The following is a 2,757-nucleotide window of genomic DNA, read 5'->3' as shown; positions in this document are numbered from 1 at the left end:
CGAGGACTTAATCCACTATAATCAGAACCTGATTACACTTGCACGACCAACCGCCGTGACTCACAATACAGTGCACGAGCCAAACTACTGGTGACTAACAATCCTGCACAAACCAACTGTTCGTGACTAACCAACTTCTAAGACTTAACTAGTCCTAGACTTCTTGAGACTCCTGACCCAACTAGTCTCTCAAGGACTCAGTTACCACGTAACTTCTGATGACAGTGTATAGTATTGCTTCTAGAAAGCTGTAATCACAACTGTGATATTTCACTAAGATTAAGTACAAAGTAATGAACTCAGAGAATGAATATGAAAGTTTGCTTCAGCGAGTTTTTCTTCACACTTGATGATTTTTCAGAGTAATGATGTTCTCGTGTGTGATTGTTGTATTTGATTCAAGAGATCATGAATATATATATATATATATATATATATATATATATCCTTAAAATTTTTTCCCATTAACTTCAGCTATTTTCATAGCATTAAATGGTTTGCGTGTTGTCTTAAATGTTGCTTTCTTCCATGTATTTTCATGTGCATAGCTTCTTCAATTAACCTTGGGAATTTCATTTTTGGAGTATTGTAGCAGTTTTACTAATGATTATGTATTTAACGACATTATTTTTGAATCAGTCTTCGTGATCTTCTGTTCAGCTTTGTATTTCAACTTTTGTTGTAGATGTATATTTTAAATCACTTTTCGTGGTCTTTTGCTCAGCTTTGTATTTCAACTTCTGTTGTAAATGTATTCGCAGCGGTTTGGTGCAGTATCAGAAGTTGCCTTAAAAAGACTTGAGTATCTCTTGCATTTATCCAGCTTTACATATATTCCAAGTTCTGATTGTGCTGGTACTGATACATCTTCTGAAATTAGAAATATATAATTAGAGTACCATGTTTGCTTATACAAAATTTATTAGTTTGTTATCATCAAAACACTAAAATATGATTAGAACCAAACAATGTTCTAACAGGGACCTTCCAACAGAATCCAAAAGGATCATCCCAAAGATCTTATTATAGGAAATCCTAATCAAGGAGTTACCACTAGATCAAGGGGAATCATATCAAATGCTTGCTTTGTGTCTAAGATTGAACCCAAGAATGTTAAAAAGGCCTTGATTGATGAGTTCTGGATCAATCCAATGCATGAAGAGCTAGAACACTTCAAAAGGAATGAAGTTTGGGATTTGGTTCCTCGTCCAGAAGGAACAAATATCATTGGAACTATATGGGTGTACAAGAATAAATCTCATGATAAAGGTGTGGTAACCAGGAATAAAGCAAGACTAGTTGCTCTAGGGTACACATAAATCGAAGGTATTGACTTTGATGAAACTTTTGCACCTGTGGCTAGACTTGAGTCGATCAGACTACTCTTAGGGATAGCATGCATTCTCAATTTTAAATTATTCCAAATGGAAGTAAAGAGTGCATTCCTGAACGGCTATCGACATGAGGAAGTTTATGTAGTACAACCAAAAGGGTTCGAAGATCCAAGTTTCCCGAACCATGTGTATAGGTAGAAGAAAGCTATGTACAGGTTAAAATAGGCTCCTAGAGCATGGTATGAAAGATTGACAGAGTTTCTTAGTGGAAATGGTTACATGAAGGGTGGTATTGATAAAACTCTCTTTGTGAAGGAAGTTGAAGGAGACATTATGATTGCTCAAATCTATGTTAATGACATTGTGTTTGGAGGAATGTCAAATAAAATGGTTCAACTCTTTGTACTGCAGATACAATCAGAATTTGAGATGAGTTTTGTTGGCGAACTAACCTACTTCCTTGGTCTTCCAATCAAACAAATGGAAGACTCCATCTTCCTTTCTCAGAGCAAATACGCCAAGAACATTGTGAAGAAATTTGGAATGGAGAATGCAAGTCACAAGAGAACACCAACTCCTACTCATCTAAAGCTATCTAAGGACGAGAATAGTGTCTGTGTGGATCAAAGCCTGTACAAAAGCATGATAGGAAGTCTACTATATCTCATAGCTAGTAGACCTGACATAGCCTTTACTGTAGGAGTATGTGCTAGATATCAAGCTGAACCCAAAGTTAGCCATATTAATCAGGTGAAGAGGATTCTAAAGTATGTGAGTGGAACAAGTGACTATGGTATGCTGTACACTCGTGGATCTGGATTTTTGTTAACTAGATACTGTGATGCTGACTGGGCAGGAAGTGCTGACGACAGGAAGAGCACTTCAGGAGGTTGTTTCTTTCTAGGAAACAATTTAATATTCTGGTTCAGCAAAAAACAAAATTGTGTGTCTCTGTCTACGGCTGAGGCTGAATATATTGTAGCAGGAAGCAGTTGTTCCCAGCTGGTCTAGATTTAACAAATGCTGACTGAATATAATGTCAAGCAAGATCTTATGACATTATTCTGTGACAACTTGAGTGCCATTAATATATCAAAAAATCCTATCCAACATAGTAGGACCAAGCATATTGATATTCAGCATCACTTCATAAGAGAACTGGTTGAAGACAAGGTTGTTACTCTAGAACATGTAACGACTGAGAGGCAACTGGATTACATATTTACTAAAGCCCTGGACGCAAATCAATTTTAAAATTTGAGAGGAAAGCTTGGGCAATGCATTCAAGAAGAAGGATAGCAAAGTTTTAAGAGCCGCTAGTGGAAGGACTAAAGACAATGGAGCTTCTACTGTGGCTGTTGGTCATGTGATTTTACTTTTGCTTTGCATTTTATTTTTCTAGTCTTTGTAAGGGTGAAATGCC

General features: G+C 36.6%; 1 protein-coding gene across 1 annotated transcript; it reads left to right on the top strand.

Moving 5' to 3' along the window:
• The first annotated feature begins 1,613 nt into the window (after window positions 1-1,613).
• On the top strand, window positions 1,614-2,345 carry LOC131597737 (secreted RxLR effector protein 161-like). The gene has a single exon (XM_058870413.1). The coding sequence runs from the start codon at window positions 1,614-1,616 to the stop codon at window positions 2,343-2,345; it is 732 nt and encodes a 243-aa protein (XP_058726396.1).
• The last annotated feature ends 412 nt before the right edge of the window (window positions 2,346-2,757 follow it).

Source organism: Vicia villosa, linkage group LG4 (assembly GCF_029867415.1).
Source record: "Vicia villosa cultivar HV-30 ecotype Madison, WI linkage group LG4, Vvil1.0, whole genome shotgun sequence".
Taxonomy (NCBI): domain Eukaryota; kingdom Viridiplantae; phylum Streptophyta; class Magnoliopsida; order Fabales; family Fabaceae; genus Vicia; species Vicia villosa.
The sequence above is the reverse complement of the archived record's forward strand: the minus strand, read 5'-3'. Positions and strand labels throughout refer to the sequence as shown.